Source organism: Harpegnathos saltator, unplaced genomic scaffold, assembly GCF_003227715.2.
Source record: "Harpegnathos saltator strain DR-91 unplaced genomic scaffold, Hsal_v8.6 scaffold113, whole genome shotgun sequence".
NCBI classification, from domain to species: Eukaryota; Metazoa; Arthropoda; class Insecta; order Hymenoptera; family Formicidae; genus Harpegnathos; species Harpegnathos saltator.
Genome location: NW_020229888.1, coordinates 95983 through 117486, shown reverse-complemented (window position 1 = coordinate 117486; position 21504 = coordinate 95983). Strand labels below are relative to the sequence as shown.

Below are 21504 nucleotides of genomic sequence, written 5' to 3'. Positions count from 1 at the left end.
AGATTATATAGATGATCCTGAAACATGCAGAATCAAAGAAGCAGAAAATCTTGATTCCATGGAAATATGTGACAACACTGAACAAGGTATATTTATCAATTGCAATAGATAAAACAAATCATTTTGTAGAAACACTGTTAAGTGATAGCGGACTATTACAAAAATTTTATATTAATAATAAATTGGCCAGTGATTTTTAATAGTTTTGTTACTAGTTACTATAGATTGAATAATAGAATGAAAATTTAGCATTTCTACTCAAGATATGTAGTTACTTTTTTTTTCCTAATAAAAGAATAATGTTTATGAAAATTTTTTTCGTTTAGTTATATTTTTTTCATCAACATTGTATTTGATACAGTTTCCCAGATGAGTACACCACGTACTTAAAGAGTTAAAAATCAAGGAATAATTGTTTCGCCATATCTATCAGAAAATACGTCACGGAAACAATCGTTGAGAACTGTGTTGATGTATATGAGAAAAGAATTTCAGAAAAAAATTAAAATGTTACAACAAAAGCAACGACGAACCATTAAGTGTGTTGCAAAATTGAAAGATGTATTGACATGTTTGAAAAAAAACAAATCTTAATGCAGAACAGCTGGATGTCTTTAACAGATTTAGGTAATTTCAACAAACAATTATTAAAACGTCAAATTAATAAGATTAATAAAACTCCAACGCTTAAAAAGTATAGGCCAGAATTAAGATCGTTTGCTTTAACATTGTACTTTTATTCGTCACGAGCGTATGCATTTGTTCGAAAAAAATTTGATACTTGTTTGCCCCATCCAAAAACAATAAGTAAATGGTCGGTTCAAGGTGTCGGTTCACGGTGAACCTGGTTTTAACGAGGAAGCATTGAAGTCAATTAAGAAACGTGCTAATTTAGTAAATTATCCTCTTTTTGGCGCTCTTATATTCGATGAAATGGCTGTAAGGCAACATGTAGAATATGATGATGAGAAACATTGTGGATATATAGACTTGGGGCCTAATATTGATTGTGAATACGGTATAATAGCAAAAGAAGCACTAGTGTTTCTTGTAAATTGTATTAATGGATCCTGGAAAATTCCCATTGGATATTTCTTTATTTCTGGTCTGAATGCTGAGCAAAAGTTCAATATGGTTCGTCAGGCATTAATACTATTGCATAAGCATGAAATAAATATAGTATCTGTAACTTTTGACGGGGCTCCAGCTAATTTAACCATGTGCACACTTTTAGGATGTAATTTTAACTTTACATCTTTTCAGACTTATTTCTCTCATCCGATAACGGACAGAAAAGTTATTGTATTTCTCGACCCATGCCATTGTGTGAAACTGTTACGTAATTGTATTGGAGAACATAAATCAATAATTGATGACAATGGTGATATGATCCAATGGGAACATTTTACGAAGCTTAATGATATTCAAGTTAAGGAAAGTCTACACTTGGGTAATAAATTAAGAACGCGTCATATACAATACCATAAACAAAAAATGAAGTAAAACTCGCAGTGTAAATCTTCAATAACTCTGTAGCTGATGCATTAGAAATTTGTAAAAATGATTTACGATATCCAGAATTTGCAAATTCGGTCCCAACGATGAGATTCATTCGAATAATAAATGATCTTTTTGATATCTTAAATTCGAGGAACATGAAACAGATAGGGTTCAAACAACCGTTAAATAAAAACAATAGTTCTATAATTTTGGAAAAATTAAAAGAAGGCTATAATTTCCTATCACAATTGCGAAAGACAGATGGTCAATTGTTGATTTATTCTAAAAATAAATGTGCATTCCTCGGTTTTATGATATGTATCAAAAGTATAACAATACTTTATAAAGATTTAGTTGTTAGTCAAGACGTATTAAAATATATACCAGGTTATAAATTTAACCAAGATCACGTTGAATTGTTATTCAGCTCTATACGAGCTCATGGAGGTCCTAACAATAACCCGACGGCTCGGCAATTTAAAGCCGCTTATAAAAACAAATTTTTGTCCATACAGAGATCACAGAGACAGCAACTGGTAATTGCATCCCGTTAGAAATAATTTCAATACTACATGTTTCTGCGAATTCTGTAACTATAATAAATCAGTCAACTCCGAAATCTCGAGTAATAGATGATAGCAATCATGAAGATAGCAACGAAAATTTACCTCTTTTGCTTGATACAATAACGCTTTCAGAATTTGCAACGAGAGTTATAGCTTATATTGCAGGTTTTGTTGTAAGACATTTAGAAAAAATTCTACATTGTGAAACTTGTATCGAAGCTCTTACTGGCAACGAAACACATATCGAATGTTCTTTAATTAATATTAAAAATCGTGGGGGCTTAAAATTGCCTTCACACGATGTAATTGTAATTTGTACTAAAGCTGAAATTGCAATTCGTTTAGCTTTGCGTGAAAGTGGCGATAAATGTTTATAAAAAAAATTTACAGAAATTTATCTCTTGAATCAGGTTTTGCAACGTCTCATTGAAAATAGAAATATTTTCTCAAATATAGAAGAACATTCTCGTGATCAAACAATTTTAGAAAATCATGTGTTTCATATAATGAGAGCAATCGCCTCTAAATATATTAAAATAAGATTACATTTTATAGGGCGTAATATACTTCGTGATAACATAAGTATAAGGCAAGCATTTAACAAAATAGTTTTGTTTAAGGGACAATAATTCTAGTAAACAATAACTAACAGTAACATTACACTCATGTTCTAATTTCTAATTATACAATATCATAATGTGCATCCTACGTAACAGTTGCATCTTGAATAGAAAATTATAACATTGTATTGTGTTGGTAGTTTTTGCGTTTACATTTATATTTCTTTTATGTTAATAAAAAGTAAGACATGCGTTATAATCTATAACTATAACTATATTATAAAATTATAATTTACTTTTATAATTATATTACATTTATAATGCAATTTTTATTTTGTCATACGTTTTATACATTTCATAATAAACCATACGTAAATTGATTATATTTTTATTCTCTGAAATTACTTTTTCTCACAATGCATCAAATTCAATTTATTATTTTTATTCATGTGAAAGTTGTATTTCCAAGACGTTGCAATAGATATTCCATGTAATCACCGTCACTGCTATCGCCATCTTGGTAGTTCATATACGTTACAATAGACTTACACTCCCCTTTCCCCTTAGGCTTCATCACCGGAGAAATATGCTTCCTCCAAATATTCCTACCTCCATGTGTCGTAAGTTGTAAGTCGTAAAAATTGGCGAATCATAGTCGATTATTACAAAAATAATCGGCTATAATTGGTCAGTTCTTACGGCTTACAACTTACGACACGTATTGTAGAATGAACTTTCTATTGTAGACGAGGTATTACTGAACTAGTGCAATAAGTTAAAATGAGACAACTATATTTTTTCTCATTCTAACTTATTGCACTAGTTCAGCAGTGCAGCTATAAAGAACAGACCCGTTACCGACACCAACACATATAGAGTATGAGCCGAATCTTACCGAAGAGAAACGAAGTTTATCGAAGTCAATATATGGTCTGTTCTTTGTAGCTGCACTGCTGAACTGGTGCAATAAGCTAAAGTGAGAAAATCTATATTTGTCTTACTTACTTTAACTTACTTTAACTTATTGCACCAGTTCAACAGTGCAGCTACAAAGAACAGACCAATAGTGATCCCCTTTCCGCTATTATTACCGCTCCTCTCGTTTAAATCAGTACTTTAGGCTCCATCCATGTATTCTATAGTCAATGCATTGTACCATCACTTATTATATCTTATTATAAATTGAAAATGTGATTGGTCATAATTGATGATTTTTTTGGAATATTGACTGTAATTGGTTAATTTATTTATAACTAACGACTTGTAGGAAGCTCTTTAAATGCTGTTTTCTCTTTAAGTTTCGGAAATATACAATGGTTCTTCAAGAAAGAATAGCCTAAAAGACGAGTATCCATATTTTTTATATCTACGTTATTTCTATTAAGCAGTATAAACCAATTTTATTATAAACCAATTATGGAGATTCAGCCACTGAAAATATCTGAAAAACCACCACCATATTCTATTGCAACGGCTCCAGCAGGTATGTTATAATTTCTTATTCCTAGGTTAGATTTGTTTTGCATCTCATAGATATGTATATATATATATATATATCTACATATATATATATATGTTTGATTCTTTATATTATTTTATTTTACAATAATGTCTTCGAAATGTATGTAATATATAATTACGATTGATTAGTTTACATTGATATTAACTTTTCTGTAAAGGATGAACTTGAAATATTATTGTAAAGAGATGTAAATGATTAACATGTTTCTTTGTAAATAACCTATAAGTATATCAAATTAATTAATTATGTCATTATAAATATATGCTCTGAATTATCCTCAGATAATTTTTGTTTAAGTAAATCACATGAGTTAATCTTGATTTTGACATATATTATTAAGGACATCTTGTAACTTTCAAAAAGTTTCAATTGTCAACCTTTGTTTATCAAAAAGTTTATTTTTTAACTAATTTAATTGAATCTATGTCATGTTTATCTTAAACGATATTATTTCTAAATGTTAATTGTTAATACTTCTTAACGAACTACTAAAATCTTTTAGAAATTATGTTAAAGAATATTTTTGACAACATATATTAAGATTAAAGGTATAAAAGCTGTGTCTGTTAAAATGAATAATTACTCTATTTTTTTTCAAGGATGAAGAAAATAATTGGAATTTCCTTATGATTCCATTATCTTTGATTTCTTTTATTCTATTATTATGGATAGATAAAATCTTTATTATAAGCTCTTTTTATCATTCCTATATCAATAAGTTGTTACAAAGAATTTAATAAGTTATAATTTTTAGTAGTGAATTCATCATGGCAACCACCTCCTGGATACTATGTTAACAATACTGAAACTAATAATCAAGGAAATTATGTTCCATCATATGGTGCTACACATTCCACAACAGTAATTGTTCCAGAAATTATTTTGGTTGGTGGCTGTCCTGCATGCAGAGTATGTATCAATGTTATTTAATGTTTATTATTATTGTTTTTTATCTTTCTGTATTAAAAATAATTTATATATCAAAATTTTATTTTTGTACAATATAGGTAGGTGTGATGGAAGATGATTATACATTTTTTGGTCTTCTTTGTGCAATTCTCTTCTTTCCCATTGGGCTGGTTTGCTGTATGCTATTGAAGACAAAACGTTGCTCAAATTGTGGTGCTTATTTTGGTTGAGTGAGAATAATAATCGTCTATACTTTCTATATCTATAAAAAATAATTTCATTTAAAATAGATTGGAAGTAAAATATAGATGTTAATAATTCGTTAATCAATATTGTATGATATAAATTATGTTTAGTCAAAATAATATATTTTTATAATAGAACATATATACATATAAAGAAGATTTAAAAGATAAATAAAAAGAATGAGAATAATATATCGAACTCAGGCAATAATAGTTATATCAGATTAAAACAGCAGTTTCCAAATTATTTTTTCATGCAATGTACAAAATTTGAATAGAATTTTGTGAAGCTGTAATGTAGAATATATTTTACCAGTTATATCTGACTTTAATAATGATGTCATTCTCAATTAATAAGTTGTCTTTTCTTAATAATATAATATTTTCTTGTATATATATAGAAAAGTATTGAGATAGAATATATAATAATACATGTATGTGTAAAATAATAAAATTGTTAGAATATATTTAAAGAAATATATTGTGATAGATGATAAAAATATGACTTCATAATTAAAAAATAGTTCCACACATAATTTTACATATTACTTTATATGTTAGAACATATTATATCTCTTTCAATATATGGAGAAAGCATGTACTTTTGTATTATTATATTTATGATTTATATATTTAACAAAAAACTTCACTGATGAGTAAATATTGTAAATTATACTTCTATAATTTCTAGGTTATATTAAAATTTATGAGTTTTTAAATAAATCAATTTTTGTTACACATTTTTAGAATTTTTTGTAAAGTTTCCTAATAAATATCTTTTAATAAAGCTTTCTACAGTATATGAAATAAAGGTATAAGTAACTTCATAATTATCTAAAATTAAAATTACTTTTGTCCTGAGTATTTAAAGTACTTAACACCATATAATTTATGTGTTCTTGTATATACTTCCCATTTATGTTTTTGCATGTGTTATGGTCCTATTTATTTTATATAATTTCATTCATCTTCGAAGACAAATATAGTCTGTTTCTTATTATTGATTAATATAAATTGTTAGAACTTAGAAAGAAACAAACATGGGGTTGAAATTTAAGCATAGAACATATGATATATACTACGTATTTCTATTCAATTCAATTCAATAAATGGCTCTGGGGCAAAATAGGGTACTGCTCCAACGCCACTTTCACAGTGTAGATAGATGAAATTCTGTAAGGCTATTTTCCAGTAATATGGAGGTAAAAGAAAAACAGACAATGCATATGCAGTCCCTATGTATGCATTCAATCAAAAATTCATATCAAAATTCATATCAAAATTTATATAAAAAAATATGCATAGTTACAGGAACCATATCCAACCGCCACGGAGGTGAACAAAAGACTTACATATTTCTAATTTTGGTACATTTTCGAAGATGGATGGAAATGTACCAATCAGAATGCAATATTTTCATCCAGCAAACAATCCCGCACATAAACAAACACCGTGTGCTGTTGGCTTTAGAATAATACATATACATACACATACATAAATCTTATCTTTTGAATCTTTCATTGTCAGTAATAAATAAATATGGAAAATAACGTGCATCAAATCGGCAACGATTTATTTATTTTTTGTTTTATTAAAAATAATTATTAGAAAGTAGTTTGTTTGTTTTATTTGTAAATCTGTTCTTTTTGCAAATGCTCTATTTTTGTTTTATTTATTAACTTTTTGTTCTATTTTGTTAAAAAGTAAAGTATTTAATAGTATTTAATTTGTTCTATTTGCAAACCAAATTGGATTTAACGAAAATTTATGTGACGAGGATTTATACGAATTGGATTAATATGAAAATTTTTTATATGTACATGCGAATTTATAATAAGACGTTATCATTCCACAAACGAGATGTAATATTCGTAATTCATCAACTAAAGTACAGTTATTAGATTAGATACTTCTGCAGTTTTTTCTTTATTAATGTTAATTAATTATTAAACATGGGATAACAATATATTACCATCATGTTCTTCATCCCAGATAGGTTATGCGTGTAATAGTGGTGCAATAAAGATAAAATATAATCATTTTCATCTGAAGAATCATTAACTAGACAACGAGTAACACCATGTTGTTTTCTGTATTGTGGCGTTCTTTTCCATTCTATCTGGCATCACTGCACCTATGAACTTTTGCTATACTCGTCAGTTCTAGTTCTGAACCAATGCAGTTCAAGTGCAGCACTAGGGGTGCGGTCCATCAATCGCTACAAATGCTTCGAAGCGTTTTTACTTCTCTCTCTTCCTTCGTTTGCATCCGAGAAATAGAACGAGAAAGAAAAACGCTTCAAAGCATTTGTAGCGGTTGCCGGACCGCACTCTAGTTTAGCTGAAAAGAACAAACCCTATGATTGGCTACCGCAATATTCCCTAGTGAACTTCCGCTACGCGGCAAGCGTGTCGCGTCCTGTGTGTATGTCCGGCTATTCACTGCCAGTACTGAAATTCTATAATATACATGACAAACTATATATTTTCAGCACTGGTAGTAAATTTCGGAACGCAGCCTATATATGTTATATTCAGAGAGAAGAAGGAGAGGTGTCATAGTCCGCTGTTAGCCGAGCTTAAAGTCCGCAAATAGAGACAGAACGAAGTCAGGTCCTCTCATGGCCGCCATTTTAGAGCCAGAGAATCTGTATAGGTGTACGGTCGCGGACATAAAAGTTGTCACTTTTTTTTTAATGACTTTGGGGACACATCCCGACTCGAGAAAGATGAGAGCTGCTGCTCTGCCTGCGGAGTACGCCTGCGCAGTAACTCACAACGAAAGGCGAGAAATTAAATATACGTGGTACGATATAAGTATGTCAACAATCATTGCGTTTAGTGGAGAAAACCGCTCAATGAGCGATTAGTGACTATTGGTCCTTACTGTTAGATCCTTACATTCAGACCAATAACGTTGACAAATTACTCAACAATTGCTCAACCGTTGAGTGTTGTGAACGCACCCAATTCTTACATTTTGAAAAATCAGCAGCGGAGGGATAGATACATAGTGCAAGTCATTAAAATGGGAATGCGTTTTTTGCAAGGTATTGAACAGGTATGTATATTAAATTTTAAGTGAAATCGTATTTATTTAGTCACTAATCGCTCACTGAGCGGTTTTCTCCGCTGAACGTAATGATTGTTGATATACTTATGTCATACCACGTATATTTCATTTCTCGCCTTTCGTTGTGAGTTACTGCGTAAGCGTGCTCCGCAGGCGGAGCAGCAGCTTATCTTTCTCGAGTCGGGATGCGTCCCGAAAGTCATTAAAAAAAAAGTGACAACCTTTATGTCCGCGACCGTACGTGATACTTATAGACATATAATATATAGACCGCGCATTCGCAACGTTTCCTTTGTCTGCACATGTTCAATATTAGAAAGAGGTAGCATGCTTTCGTAAAGCAGTCTGTCTCTTTCTAACGATGCGTGATGGGGTATTTTGCCCCTCCGCCTATTTAGAGTGGAGTGTTATATCTCCGGTTCTCCTTCTTTTCGTAAAACAAAGCGTATGTAAACAAGACGATTGACATTAAATATTATAAAACGTATTTACTCATAATAGTATAATCATAACACAAAAAGTATAATCGTAACACAATGAGTCTATATTGTTGTGTATGCCGCAGTAATGCATATAAAAGTGACAAACAGATTATTTTCCACCGGTATGTAATTATACCCATCGTCATATGTCCATATTCATCATTTTTCCATACAAAATCATCATTTTTCCATATGCGTGTATTTATATCAGACGTATTTTCTTCTTTTTGCCTTTCACAATTCTCTTTTCTCTATATTCTCCTATTTCTGTTTCCCCTGTCACGGAAGACTGTTTTACCCCCACTATGCATCGTCAGAAAGCGATAGATTGCCCAACGAAAGCATGTTGTCTCTTTTGAATATAGAACTCCACTCTAAACAGGCGGAGGGGCCAAATACCCCACTACGTATCGTTAGAAAGAGATAGACTGCTCTACGAAAGCATGCTACCTCTTTCTAATATTGAACATGTGCAGACAAAGAAAATGTTGCGAATGCGCGGTCTATATATTATATGTCTATGGCTGAGCCACAGTCGCCGCCATTTTCGAGCCAAACTGTGTGAAGTGGAATGAAAGGACCTGATTCTCCGTCTCTCTATTTACGGACCTTGGCTGAGCCAAATGCGAAACGCTCTCTGTACAATCGTGCACAAGAACTAATAACGCCAGTGTCGATGGTTCTTTATTGATTTTCCCTACCACGCATGCACACATAACCGGCTCGATTTATTCATGTGACACATTTTCTTCTATTATTGATAAATACCTTTCTCGATATTGTATATTCACAAGTCTATAACGAAATACTATCAGGTGTAGTAAAAAGAAATCCATTATTTTTCCAATAGATGGCTTTAGTTATCTGTATCTCGCGTTGTATAAGTCCGATCGGGTTCCACTAGATGGCGTTAGAAAGATGAGATTTCATACTAAAAAAACTTTTCTGACAGTTTTGTGATTAGTTGACTCAGTTTTGTTTGAGCGCGCGTCAAAGATGGACACTAGCAAAGAGAAAATATGCTATATTTTACAGTTTTTCTTCAATAAAGGCGAAAATGCAAGCCAGGTGGCTGAAAATGTGAATAGTGTTTATGGTCCTGATACTGTAACAGCCAATCACGCGCAATTTTGGTTTCGTCGATTCCGTTCCGGTAATTTCGATGTCAAAGATGCACCACGCACTGGAAGGCCAATTGTCGAAAATATCGATAAAATCATGGACATTGTCGAGTCCGACCGTCATGTAAGCACTGTTTCGATTGCCCAAGAGTTAAAGATTGCACAAAAAACCGTTTGGAACCATTTGAATAAGGCTGGATACAAAAAGAAGCTCGATATATGGGTGCCACACGAGTTAACGCAAAAAAACTTCATGGACCGAATTTCCATCTGCGAATCGCTGCTGAATCGCAACAAAATCGACCCATTTCTGAAGCGGTTGGTCACTGGTGATGAAAAGTAGATCACTTACGACAACGTCAAGCGAAAACGGTCGTGGTCGAATCGCGGTGAGCCGGCGGAAACGGTGGCCAAGCCAGGATTGACGGCCAGGAAGGTTTTGCTGTATGTTTAGTGGGATTGGCAGGGAATTATCTACTATGAGCTGCTCCCTACGGGAGCTGCAAAACTCTTAACTCGGAACTGTACTGTCAACAATTAGACCGTCTGAAGGAAGCAATCATCCAGAAGCGACCAGCTTTGGCCAATAGGAGAGGAATTGTGTTCCATCAGGACAACGCCAGGCCACACACATCGATAGTGACTCGCCAGAAGCTCCGGGGGCTTGGTTGGAAGGTTCTTATGCATCTACCTTATAGTCCGAACCTGGCACCAAGTGATTACCATCTGTTCCTGTCCATGGCGAACAATTTTGCTGGTGAAAAATTCGCTTCAAGAGAGGCTTGTGAAAATCGACTGTCTCAATTTTTTGCCAATAGGGACGAGGGCTTCTATGAGAGAGGCATAATGAAATTACCTTCAAAATGGCAACAAGTTATCGAACAAAACGGCGCATATTTGATCTAAATCGGATCATTCTAACTATGGTAATTAAAGCCTTCAATTTCATGCAAAAATAATGGATTTCTTTTTACTACACCTGATATATATTTCTGTGTGCAACAATATTATTGCACTTATCATCAATGTATTTAATGCAAATTTACCGATGAATATGTCGATGCACTTATCGACAAAAGTTTACTAAATAGTGCATTTTTCTGTTTCGTTAAATTCTGCAAGTCCCATTTAATATTATTTCGTAGGTAGGTATAAAAGATCCTTACCCTTGCCAGTATCTGCAAATGACTGAATGATATTATCAACAAATGATATTTTACGTTAATTTATATAGAGTGTTTAGTAATTTATAGCCATAGTTGATGAAGGCATGGAACTGATTAATACATAAAAGTCCCATACCGCTTTGTGATATTCGCAGTAATTATCGTGGTGTTAATTATAAAAATTTGGTGAATGAGCATATGCTGAGATGATATTGGATGAGAATTTCAATCGTTCGGGTCAGCAGTGCTCAATCGATCTAACAACTGTTATCGATGTGCAGCGAGAGGAAAGACACCGCACTGTCATTCGGTTTTGCATTAGTTTTATCTTACTGCATGCCAGTAACAGTTGCTGGTAATACCAACTGTGTCGCGCTATAATTTGAACTGACTAATTTTCTACCAATCGTCTCGGCGTGCGCTCATTCATCATATTTCTATAATCAATAACTTGATCATTATTGCGAATATCGCAAAACGGTATGGAACTTTTGTGTATTTTAATCAGATCTGTTTCTACTGGTTAATATTGTCTACTGTCTTAATATTGTATCAAGAGGCACACCGTGCCTATTATACGCGAAACTGCGAGTTGAAACGAGATGAGATATTCATATCTTAGCAGTGGTTGAACCGATCGACGTTTTTTAGTCCTAATCGATTCAGCCTTAAAAAATAGGAAGAAAAGTGTCCTAGTGTTTTTTGTGTACGTTGTCTCCAAGTACATATATTTTAAGACAAAGTCCAAATTACGGAAAATTACGATTCAGTAAGAAAGTAAGAAAGAAACGCTAAACCGCTGAGGAGAGGAGATTTGTGCATCTCGTTTTTCCGACACCAGAGGTGTTACGAGCGCGCTGAAGAAGCAAAGAGCAGTGAGTGCGAGTGAGCAAGCGATAGAGAGTAAGAGAGAGAAGAATATTGCTACAGTAGAAGAGGTGAAAATGTATGACAGAGAGAGCGAGAGAGAGAGAGAGAGAGAGAGAGAGAGAGAGAGAGAGAGAGAGAGAGAGAGAGAGAGAGAGAGATAGAGAGAGATAGAGAGAGATAGAGAGAGAGAGAGAGGGAGTGAGAGTGGGAACAGGCGAGAAAGAGAACGGGCGAGAGAGGTGAAAGAGAGAGGCATAAAAAGATGAGAATGTTGGTATGCTTTGGTATGTTATGACGTATATCATTTGATTGCCGATCAGCTGATGCTGAGCAGACGATGTGATGAGCTATGCCATCGAAAAATCAATACCGGTGTTTATTGACTCGTCGTCCAGGGTGATCGGCCTTCAATTATAAAGACCGCTTCATACAATTTATAAGTGGTGTTAGGCGATTTAGTTGGATAATTAACAAGTATAAATTAATAACATTTATATATTAATGATGTATGTACGTGACGTATATATAAAATTACAAGTAAAACTCATACAAGCGCAACATGTATTGTGTTATTTTTAGAAACTTCAAATTCAAATTTTTTTTAAAGGGTGAGTCAATTATGTGTGTGTGTGCGTTCGCACGCACACACACACATACACACGCACACACACACACACACATACAAAGAGGTATAAATCCGATCGTGCAACCTCCACGCGGTACATCTTGGGTAATGCTAATGCCGACGATACTGTAAATTTGAAGCTTCATAACTCGGGATGTACTTAACAAAAAAATACTTTGTTGTAGTGTTTTGGAAAGCTCTTGAAATATGTTATAAGAATATGCCAAAAAAGTAGGGTGTTCCATTTGAAAAATTGTTGGTGACCTTCACGTAACCTTCAAATGGCTAATCAAGGTCTAATCAATGATACCTTCTTATGTCCCATTTGACACCATACAACTTTTGTCTGAAACATTTTTCTCTAAAATTATTCATTTCCAAGATATAAGTCTGTAACACTTTAATTGACTCACCCTGTATATGGACATAACAAGTTTTTACAAAAGCTATAAAGAAAAAGCTCGCTCGCTCCTCGTCGTTCGCGCTCGCTCGCTCGCGCGCGATCGCCATTTGTCGCTTACGTTGCCCCTCGCCACGCGTGCTTGCCTACCGCCACTCACTGACTTCGCCTGTATCAAACGTCTACGTGCTTACTGCGGCCGCCCTCCGCTCTCTATGCGCTCGTTGGCTCACATGTTTTAATTAATAACTCAGGAACTATTGTCAATTTGACATTATGGTACATGACTTTTCTTATCGGCTACACCTAATCTATCTCTAACTTTCGTCTACATGGTAAGCTTTCAAACACCCTGTATACAGGGTGGGGGGTTATAAGTTTACAACCCGAAGTGTGAAGGTAGATTGGGTTAAGATAAACATAAAAGTCCTATACCGTTTTTCGAGATTCGCAATAATTATCGAGTTATTAATGACAGAAATCTGAGGAATGGGAGCGCGCCGACATAGATGATTGGAGAAGCGTTGTAGCTACTCAGGCCACAACGTGGCCCACTCGACCCAGCAACTATTGGCGGCGTGCGGCGAGACGTAGGTTCGGCGAGATAAAACAACGAATAGCGGCGCATTGTCTTTCCCCTTGCCGCGCACCGGCAACAGTTGCTGGATCGACTGGGCCGCGCTCCGGCCTAAGCAGCTGCAACGCTTCTCCAATCATCTATGCCGGCGCGCTCCCACTCTTCAGATTTCTGTCATTAATAACTCGATAATTATTGCGAATCTCGAAAAACGGTATGGGACTTTTATGTTTGTCTTAACCCAATCTACCTTCACACTTCGGGTTGTAAACTTATAACCCCCCACCCTGTATATACATATACATATAAATATATATATATACATATATATACATTCTGTTAATCACACGTGTAATCATACGTGATATATAATGTGATATAAATTAAGTTTTATTTCTGTTGAAAATTAATTATACATTATTAATATTTATACTAGTTCAGCTAATTTTAGAAATTAGCTGTAATTGCCGTTAAAAATAATTCATTTCTATTCAGTATATTGCAAAAAGGATTTTATCATAAATATATGTATTATGAATACAAATAAGTTTCCGCCGTTTGATAAAAGATGGCCCCACCAGAAGGTTATGTTAAAATTGTCAGATGTAAAACGTAATATTGCAAGTTTGGACATCTGGTAACAACATAACCTTGAAGTATTAGTGACTCCGTATCAGCATCACATAATTTTTTTCGTGCGAAAATGTCAAGTTTTGTGCCGAATAAGCGTCATTTGCGGGAACTTTTGATTTACTTCTTTAATTTGAAGAAATCTGCAGCTGAGGCGCATCGATTGCTAGTAGAAGCATATGGTGAGACTGCTTTGAGTAAGAGAAGTTGTCGTGAGTGGTTTCAAAAGTTTAAAAACGGTGAGTTTGACGTGGAAGACAAAGAACGTAGTGGAAGGCCGAAAGTGTACGAAGACACGTAATTAGAAGCATTATTGAAGGAAGATTCGTGCCAAACGCAAGAAGAACTTGCACTTACATTAAAAGTGACTCAACAAGCAATTTCACATCGTTTAGAATCGTTGGGAATGATTCAAAAACAAGGAAATTGGGTTCCATATGAACTGAAGCCGAGAGACGTTGAACGCCGATTTTGCACGTGTGAAATGCTGCTTGCCAAGTATAAAAGAAAGGATTTTTTGCATCGTATAGTTACTGGTGATGAAAAATGGATCCACTACGATAACCCAAAGAAGAGAAAATCATGGGGACCACCTGGCCATGCTTCAACATCGACAGTCAAACCGAATATTCATGGAAAAAAACTCATGCTGTGTATTTGGTGGGATCAGCTTGGTGTCGTGTATTATGAGTTGCTCAAACTGAGCGAAACTATTACTGGAGCTCTCTACCGAATACAATTAATGAGATTGAGCCGAGTACTCAAGGAGTACTCAAGACGCGCCCATTACTACTCCAGACACGACAAAATTATTCTCCTACATGACAACGCTCGGCCACATATTGCAAAACCGGTCAAAACCTATTTGGAAACACTTAATTGGGAAGTCCTACCCCACCCGCCGTATGCACCAGATATTGCCCCTTCCGATTATCACTTGTTCCGGTCGATGGCACATGGCCTGTCTAAGCAGCGCTTTACATCATATGAAGATACTAAAAATTGGTTCGATTCGTGGATAGCCTCAAAAGATGAAGAGAGTTCTTCCAACATGGTATCCGAATGCTGCCAGAAAGATGGGAAAAAGTAGTGGCTAGTGATGGACAATACTTTGAATAAAACGTAATGTACCGTTCTTTCACAATAAATTCTTAATTTTCGATAGAAAACGGCGGAAACTTATTTGTACTCCTAATACTATTTTTATTGTATTATATTACGTAAAACATGTGTACGCTTTTTTCCGGTTAATCAGTAGAAATACCGAGTTATATTTGACCGTTTCGATGTTTTAATGTAGTACATTGTTTTTGTATAGTAAAAGTATGACTTTGAAATTTTCTTAGTTGTTAACGCACGACTTGTGTATGGTTTCTTTATTGTGACACAAAAATTTATTCTATAATATATTCTATAATGAAGGTTTATAATTTATTATAATACTATATAAACTTAAATAAAACATTACACCGTATATGTTTAGAGAGAATTTACAAGTACATTTTATTATAATCTTGGCGCGGCTGCACCAAAAACTATATCGAACTAAAACTTGTTTAATACATATATGACAGCATTTTTATTATAATAAAATGTACTTGTAAATTCTCTCTATACATATACGGTGTAATGTTTTTTTTAGTTTATATAGTATTATAATAAATTATAAACCTTCATTATAGAATATATTAGGTTGTTCGGAAAGTTCGTTTCAAATTTCGCGCGCTCCACATTTCTATGTAATCAGTAAGAACGAAGGCGCTCTAAACGATTTTATGTTTGTCAACAAACATTCCCGGATCTATGAGCCCGCTAAGGAAACTTCGCAGATCTTCCTAAGTGCAACTATTTCGTCAGAAATCAGTTTGAAAAATGGAGAACCAAAAAGTCCATTTTCGTTATGTGATGCTATATTGCTTTAAACGTGGCTTCACGGCTTCGCAGACCCTGAATGAGATGTTCTCAGTATATGGAGATGCCTGCATCATTCACCAGACAGTTCGAAATTGGTATCGAAGATTCGAAGCTGGCGATTTCAACATGGAATATCAAGCTCGCTCAGGCCGGCCTTAGGAGGTTGATGAAACGCTTCTTATGGATCTCGTGCACGAAAATCCTCGAGTGACAGTTAGAGAACTCGCCGACCCTCTGCACAAATCTGTTTCCACCGTGCATGACCATCTGAAGAAGCTAAGATTCTCAAGTCGACTGGATGTGTGGGTGCCACACTCAATGAATGAACGGCAGTTGCTGGAACGTGTGAACGTCTGCGATATGCTGCTTCAACGGCACTAAAAAGAACCGTTCTTGAAGAGGATCATAACAGGCGATGAAAGTTGGATCCTATATAATTATGTTAGCCGCAAGAGGTCGTGGGGAACCAGCGACGCGTCTACGCAAACAGTGGCCAACCCGGGGCTTCACGCGAAAAAGGTTCTTCTGAGTATCTGGTGGGATTTTAAGGGCGTGGTATATTATGAGCTTCTTCAACCAAACGAAACCATCAACGCGGCGAAGTACAGCCTTCAACTGGACGAACTGAAGACTGCCATCGCACGGAAGCGCCCTGAATTGACCAACAGGCGTGGAATTGTTTTCCATCATAATAACGCCAGACCTCACGTCGCAATGTCTATCCGTAGGAAGCTGTTAGACTTCGAATGGGACGTTCTTCCTTATCCTCCATATTCTCCCGACCATGACCCATCTGACTACTATCTATTTCTTTCTTTAAAAAATTTTCTTCGGGACAAGAAATTCAAGTCTTTGAAAATCCTCAAAAGTCATCTTGATAAATTCTTCGCCAATAAGAAACCTTTATTTTGGAGCAAAGGTATCATGCAGCTTCCTGAAAGATGGGCCAAGGTTGTTGAACAAAACGGTACATATTTGCTTCAATAAAGTTCCTCTTTGTGTAAAATATTGCGCTCTTAATTTATTTCAAAAATTTGAAACGAACTTTCCGAACAACCTAATATTATAATAAAAATGCTGTCATATATGTATTAAACAAGTTTTAGTTCGACATAGTATTTGGTGCAGCCGCGCCAAAATTTTTTGTATTAAATATTTTTTATTGCATTGTTATAATAATTAATTTGTTACAATAACAAGTAAAATAACCATATAACTCAGTGTTCTAATAAATAATGATAAATTTTACTTATAAAAATTTATGTTGGACTTATAAAAAATTATGTATGGACATTTTTTGTAGCTAGGTTTTCTTGAATATTTTGAATAACATAACCTTTAAAAAGATATTTTTTTAAATATTGGACACTATTAACAAACGTGTTAAATTTTTATTTTAATTTTTATTTTAACACGATATAATTTTTACTTTTAAAAGTTTATGTACATATATATCTTACAAAAAAAATAATTTAATAAGTTTTACTTATAAAAACTTATGTACATAATATTTAAAAAGATACTTTTTTTAAATATTGGACACTATTAACAAACGTGTTAAATTTTTATAACACAATATAATTTTTAGTTTTAAAAGTTTATATACATATATGATAAAAACTTATGTTATGTACATAATATATATCTTAAAAAAGAAAATAATTTGAATTTGAGATTTCTAAAAATATTAAGTTAAGTATACAATAATCATATATATACAGGGTGTTTGATAGCTGATCATGCAGACGAAAGTTGGAGATAGATTAGGTGTAGCCGATAAGAAAAATCATATACCATAATGTAAAATTGGCAGTAGTTACCGAGTTATTAATTAAAACATGTGAGCCAATGAACGCGTAGAGAGCGGAGGGCGGCCGCAGTAAGCACGTAGACATTTGATACAGGCGGAGTCAGTGAGTGGCGGTAGACAAGCGCGCGAGGCGAGGGGCAACGTAAACGACAAGAGGCGATCGCGCGCGACGAGGAGCGCGACGAGGAGCGAGCGAACTTTTTCTTTACAGCTTTTTCCTCATAGCTCGCTCGCTCCTCGTCGTTCGCGCTCGCTCGCTCTTCGTCGCGCTCGCTCGCTCTTCGTCGCGCTCGCTCGCTCCTCGTCGTTCGCGCTCGCTCGCTTTTCGTCGCGCGCGTTCACCTCTTGTTGTTTACGTTGCCTCTCGCCGCGCGCGCTCGCCTACCGCCACTCGTTGACTCCGCCTGTATCAAATGTCTATGTGCTTACTGCGGTCGCCCTCCGCTCTCTACGCGCTCGTTAGCTCACATGTTTTAATTAATAACTCGATAACTATTGCCAATTTGACATTACGGTACATGACTTTTCTTCTCGGCTACACCTAATCTATCTCCAACTTTCGTCTGCATGATCAGCTATCAAACACCCTGTACGAGGGCGGTCCGATAAGTACTTAGCCTCAACGCCCGATGGCGCCACTATCGCAAGAGAAATTTACTATCGTGTAGTACATCGTGTAGTAGACAGCCGTCTCGTAGACGGCTACTGTCGAAATTTCAGCCGAATCGGACTCGTAGTTTTGTTTTGACCGCGTGTGGAAGCGGGCGTGTCCGCGGATTTTAGAAAAATGGAAAAAGAGCAATATCGGTCGGTGATTCGATTCTTGTTTTTGGAAGGGAAATCGCGCAGCGAAATCAAAGAGCGCTTGGATGCTGTGTACGGTGACTCTTCTTCTTCGATGGCGACCGTCAAAAATTGTTTTAATGAGTTTCAACGTGGTCGCACGTCGGTTTTTGATGAGCCACGCCCAGGTGCCCCGAAAGCGGCTACCACGGAGGATAACATGACAAAAATCCACGATCTCGTATTGGCAGACCGCCGATTGAATGTGCTCGAGATAGCTGAGACAGTAGGCATCTCAAAAGACCGCGTGGGTCATATCCTGCATGAAATTTTGGGCATAAGAAAGCTGTCGGCGCGATGGATGCCGCATTTGCTCACTCCGGACAACAAGCGCAACCGTGAGACCACTTCAGAGCAGTGTTTGACGCTATTTAAGCGCAATCCGAAGGAGTTTCTGCATCGTTTCGTGATCGTCGACGAAATATGGATCCACTGGTACACACCAGAGACCAAGGAACAGTCGAAACAGTGGACTTCACCCGGCGAACGTGCTCCGAAGAAGGCGAAGACTGGCCTATCGGCCGGAAAGGTGATGGCCACCGTTTTCTGGGATTCACAAGGTGTGATCTACATCGACTACCTGGAGAAGGGCAAAACGGTCACAGGGCTGTACTATGCCGAATTATTGGGCCGATTCGACGCCGAATTGCAGAAAAAAGGCCCCATTTGGCGAAGAAAAAAGTGCTCTTCCACCATGACAACGCGCCGGCTCATACCTCCGCCCTCGCCACGGTCAAATTGGTCGAATTGGGCTACGAACTGCTGCCCCATCCACCGTATTGTCCAGATTTGGCCCCGTGCGACTTCTTTTTGTTTCCAAACTTGAAAAAGTCACTCGCCGGGCAGAAATTTGAGTCGAATGAGGAGGTCATCGCCGCCACGGAGGCCTACTTTGCAGACCTCGAGAAAACGTATTTTTCAGACGGGTTAAAGAAGTTGGAGCATCGCTGGGTCAAGTGTATCGAGCTAAAAGGAGACTATGTTGAGAAATAAATCGCCACTTTTCCAAAATTTTCGTTTTTCTTTTGTAGGCTAAGTACTTATCGGACCACCCTCGTATATGTTAGGTTTCTCAGTTGGCGCTACTGTTCTAATATATCACTTCTTTTGTACAGTAGAAAAGTGTTGCAGAGTTTTATTATAGTTATAAGTTTTACTCGTAAAAACTTATGTACACATATATACAATAAAAAATAATTTGAGTTTGATACTTTTAAAAATAACACAATACGTGTTGCGCTTGTACTTGGCGCCTTTTTTACCTTTTCGTTTAAAAACGTAAGCTTTACATAAATTTTACTTGTAAAATCTTATACTATGTTACATTATTATTTTATATATACGTCACGTACATACATCATTAATATATAAATATTATTAATTTATACTTACTTGTTAATTATCCAGCTAAATCGCGTAATTGCTGTATTCACTAGCCTGCAATCATATATTATATATCTTTATATGCGATTATATTATACTTATCATCAACATATTATATGCAAATTTATCGACAAATTTACCATCAAACTTACCAACAAACGTATCAACAGGAATTTACAAAATAGTGAAGACCAGGGCACTCTTAGTCCAGTCCCTCAGTACAGACCACTCCGGCATGGTAGAACCTGCCAGGGGCCGAAGCCCCCGCCGGCACAGCTCTGTACATCATTGGGACCTTCAAGCCCCCCCACCACGACAAGGTGGTGCCCGCGGGGGGGTAGTATTAAACACCCTATATAAACGTAAACAAAAATAATTTAATATTTACAGGATAAATATTAATTTTATAATTTACAATTACAACGGTAAAAATAAATAATCTTGATAATTTTAAGAAGCAATAAACTAGAATTAATATTTGTGAAGATAAAGGTGCAACGTGCTGTCCGAATATAACTGAGGAGAGTGACATTATCAACAGTTAATATTAAAATTTAAATCCTTGAACACTTAGTGCTCAATGGAATATTTTTCCTTCATTTACAAATATCTCTCAATATTATATTGCTATATTCACAAGCCTACGCTTGTAAGCATCCGCGCCCCTCTTTTCCGTGCAAGGTGGAGGGAGGACGTGGCACTTGGGCGAAGGGCTTGTTTCGAGCCCCAGGGCCGTGGTACTGGGGAAGGCGTAGTTCCTCCAATTCTCCCCACTCCGGCCTACCTGGAAGACATCCTGAGTTTTAGCCGATAAGTCTAAGGGCATAACCTGCCCTTCCCCAAAGGGGCGGGAGTATCCATGAGGATTTCCCTTCTGTGAATAAAAAAGGTTGTTAAACATAAAATATTATAATCTGTAAAATCGATTATGTCGGACTCTTACCGACTAAAGATCAATTCACATTATGCCAGTCTGAATCAGTAAGCGATAGAAAATGGACGCAGTAGAACATGAAGTAGGAAAAATAAATTGAAAATGTTAATATTCTGTTGGTGAAATTACCTCACGAAATGATATATTTTGATTCTGTAGTATAGGTTCAATTAATTTTAATAAATCATAAAATTTACATTCCGACATTCTAAAATACTGATAATACATGTCATATTTTAGTAAATCATTGAATAATGTGCAATGTTTTTTTTCAAGTTTTCTCTTTTTTAACATTAGATGTATCCATTTCTGATTCCTTTCTTTCATTATTTTCAGTCCCGTTTTCTCTTCGTCTAAAAATAAGGTTGCAAGAAC

The 21504-nt window shown here is 35.5% G+C and overlaps 2 protein-coding genes and 2 long non-coding RNA genes across 8 annotated transcripts; 2 read left to right on the top strand and 2 right to left on the bottom strand.

Moving 5' to 3' along the window:
- Positions 1 to 2: 2 nt before the first annotated feature.
- Positions 3 to 2018, top strand: LOC112589173 (uncharacterized). 2 transcript variants are annotated; one of them, XR_003113342.1, is made up of 3 exons: positions 3 to 86; positions 362 to 627; positions 1264 to 2018. XR_003113342.1 is itself a non-coding variant. In XM_025301413.1 (2 exons), exons 1-2 carry the CDS (start codon positions 934 to 936, stop codon positions 1501 to 1503), a joined length of 441 nt encoding a protein of 146 aa, XP_025157198.1. In that variant the 5' UTR covers positions 634 to 933; the 3' UTR covers positions 1504 to 2018. The 2 variants fall into 2 exon arrangements, 1 of the variants encoding a protein (XP_025157198.1); XM_025301413.1 differs by lacking the exons at positions 3 to 86; positions 362 to 627 and adding an exon at positions 634 to 1134.
- A 1428-nt stretch (positions 2019 to 3446) lies between these two features.
- Positions 3447 to 5685, top strand: LOC105190909 (brain protein I3). Of its 2 annotated transcripts, none has more exons than XM_011153923.3 (3): positions 3447 to 4109; positions 4906 to 5057; positions 5156 to 5685. In XM_011153923.3, the coding sequence occupies exons 1-3, from the start codon at positions 4043 to 4045 to the stop codon at positions 5285 to 5287; spliced, it is 351 nt and encodes a 116-aa protein (XP_011152225.1). In that variant the 5' UTR covers positions 3447 to 4042; the 3' UTR covers positions 5288 to 5685. The 2 variants fall into 2 exon arrangements, with proteins under 2 accessions (XP_011152225.1, XP_011152222.1); XM_011153920.3 differs by having other exon boundaries at positions 3453 to 4109; positions 4903 to 5057; positions 5156 to 5680.
- LOC105190908 (uncharacterized) lies at positions 5182 to 8103 on the bottom strand. 2 transcript variants are annotated; one of them, XR_003113341.1, is made up of 3 exons: positions 7275 to 8009; positions 6655 to 6766; positions 5182 to 5319 (listed from the first exon to the last, which is right to left on the bottom strand). It is a non-coding gene; the product is annotated as an uncharacterized LOC105190908 (long non-coding RNA). The 2 variants fall into 2 exon arrangements; XR_002163098.2 differs by having other exon boundaries at positions 5269 to 5319; positions 6153 to 6766; positions 7275 to 8103.
- Positions 8104 to 19682: 11579 nt separating this feature from the next.
- Positions 19683 to 20509, bottom strand: LOC112589172 (uncharacterized). 2 transcript variants are annotated; one of them, XR_003113338.1, is made up of 3 exons: positions 20348 to 20509; positions 20205 to 20270; positions 19683 to 19712 (listed from the first exon to the last, which is right to left on the bottom strand). It is a non-coding gene; the product is annotated as an uncharacterized LOC112589172 (long non-coding RNA). The 2 variants fall into 2 exon arrangements; XR_003113339.1 differs by lacking the exon at positions 19683 to 19712 and adding an exon at positions 19754 to 19778.
- Positions 20510 to 21504: the final 995 nt, after the last annotated feature.

Excerpts from the sequence above, each read along its gene's own strand:
- LOC105190909 (XM_011153920.3), top strand. The coding sequence starts at position 4,043 with ATGGAGATTCAGCCACTGAAAATATCTGAAAAACCACCACCATATTCT. Across the intron at positions 4,110-4,902 it reads TATTGCAACGGCTCCAGCAG|TAGTGAATTCATCATGGCAA; the intron begins GTATGTTATAAT and ends TATAATTTTTAG. Across the intron at positions 5,058-5,155 it reads GTGGCTGTCCTGCATGCAGA|GTAGGTGTGATGGAAGATGA; the intron begins GTATGTATCAAT and ends TGTACAATATAG.
- LOC112589173 (XM_025301413.1), top strand. The coding sequence starts at position 934 with ATGGCTGTAAGGCAACATGTAGAATATGATGATGAGAAACATTGTGGA. Across the intron at positions 1,135-1,263 it reads CTGAGCAAAAGTTCAATATG|ACTTATTTCTCTCATCCGAT; the intron begins GTTCGTCAGGCA and ends ACATCTTTTCAG.